The 1948-nt window shown below is 37.4% G+C and overlaps 1 protein-coding gene across 1 annotated transcript; it reads right to left on the minus strand.

Moving 5' to 3' along the window:
• Nucleotides 1-1228: 1228 nt before the first annotated feature.
• Nucleotides 1229-1660, minus strand: LOC122289316. The gene has a single exon (XM_043096300.1). The coding sequence runs from the start codon at nucleotides 1658-1660 to the stop codon at nucleotides 1229-1231; it is 432 nt and encodes a 143-aa protein (XP_042952234.1).
• Nucleotides 1661-1948: the final 288 nt, after the last annotated feature.

Below are 1948 nucleotides of genomic sequence, written 5' to 3' on the forward strand. Positions count from 1 at the left end.
ATTTTTTTTAATACAACTCAATTCACCCCCCTCTTGTGTTAGTCATCTGGGCAACAGATAGCTTTTCCAATACGAGCTTCTGGCCCGAAAAAATATTCATTATCACGTCTAATCTCTTAGTTTCTTTGAATGAAACGCATTATTCTTTTCACTTCAGGGAATAAAATGATATAAATTCATTATCATTCACTTTAGGGAATGATATAGATCTAGTAAGATGTGGCTAATGATTCTTATCAAAAGCTCATTATTTTGCTCAGTCACTGAAAGACCTGATTCAAATTTAGAATATATTGTGAACGTTTGCATTTCATATTGCTACTTCAGGAGCATACTCGATATTGCTATTTCAGGAGCACATTCGAGACGTTCATTCAAATATATGTTCTTTCCACAATTTCAATTATGCAACTTCAGGTGCATAAATCATAGAACTTTTGGTACACGTATCACTCATTTAAATTATGAGATACTCAAAAGCTATTATTGATTTAGGGCGATCCTTCAGGGATGCTCCATTTCCATTCTCAGATAAATCATATCATCAATAATTTATAACAAGTATAAAAGAATAAATAAAACTTGTATCTAAACTATGTAAATAAACATAGAATTTACCAAATAATAATAATGAATATAACCATAAATATTCACCTCAGCAATTGTAAATAATATATTAAAAACTTACTTGAAGTTGAAGATTACTAACTTCAGAATCATCAGAAATTTGAAGTAAAAGATCATTTAATCTTATCATGATACCTGTGATCTCAGTCTTCAAATCTCGTCTCGCATAGCTGTTGACTTTAATCCTCCAACGTAATCAAATGCTTTACTCCTCCCACCTGCTTTCTATTCCTCGCAAGTTGTTTGAATAAAAAAAACAATAAAACAAAAATAGTAAGGGTCCTATGTGTTTCTAAAAGTAAATCTGTCCAAAATGAAAAAGGGGAAGAAAACTTTGCTTTTTGATTTGGAAAAAGCTCCAAACGTTTTTCCCAAGAGTCACGTGAATGTGTCTCCATTTCATTTTGAAAAGAAGCCAAAAACCTGCTGCCCCACTTTTCTTTTTCTTTGTCTTGTGAGTCACTTTTAAAGATTTTGTTAAAAAGTCTTAAAGTGTTATCCCTACTTTTCTAAATGGGTTCTAGTAGCCACAATGACTCAGTCAAATCTAAACTGAAACATACTCACAACACAGCAAAAAGCCGTGATTTGAGGAAAGATATTAGGGAGGATTTGGACCAAATATAGAAAAGAACTTCTTCATTAGTGTTGCGGTATCGGCACAAGCGAAATCTTCTTTAGCTTCTCCGTGTTCCTGAAACCTGCAAAAGTAATAATCATTACCAAACGAAGCTCTGAAGCCTTCCTCTAGATCTAAGGTTGGGTTCCAGGCAATCATAACTCCCCAGTCATGGCCGACCAAGAAGACCTGCTCCTTCAGGCCAACCAGCCCGGCCGTCCGTTCGCAGCCATCATGAAGGGCTGGGTAGAGCCACCTGAGAGTCTCGAACAGGACCCCCCTTCTGAGCTCTCCCCTAGATGATCCACTGGTACAGCCGGCACCTCTTGCTTTAAGTCTCAAAAGCCACCTCCGAGTACATAAGCACCGACGAAGAGGAACAACATGTTGAGACCCAGAAAAAAATCCTCCCATGTTGCCGTCCGATTTCCCCTTTACTCTCTGTCATTGATTTTGTTTACACACCGGCCAACGTAGAGATGAAACGAAGTCTCTGTTTGCAGCAAGGAAAACCAAGTCCTTTTATACAAAAGACCAATTCTTATGTAAATTAGAGCTGCATCTGTCGTATCTATTTTCTGGATCTATTTTCATTGGATCTATACAACTGCAGAATTTCTGCGGTCTGTGATGACTACTACAGACGTATCGTCCGGTCAACTTTAATCGTTGAGCCTCGAACTGTATCAGGCCAGGGCCAGA

The sequence above is a fragment of the Carya illinoinensis genome, chromosome 12 (assembly GCF_018687715.1).
Source record: "Carya illinoinensis cultivar Pawnee chromosome 12, C.illinoinensisPawnee_v1, whole genome shotgun sequence".
Taxonomy (NCBI): domain Eukaryota; kingdom Viridiplantae; phylum Streptophyta; class Magnoliopsida; order Fagales; family Juglandaceae; genus Carya; species Carya illinoinensis.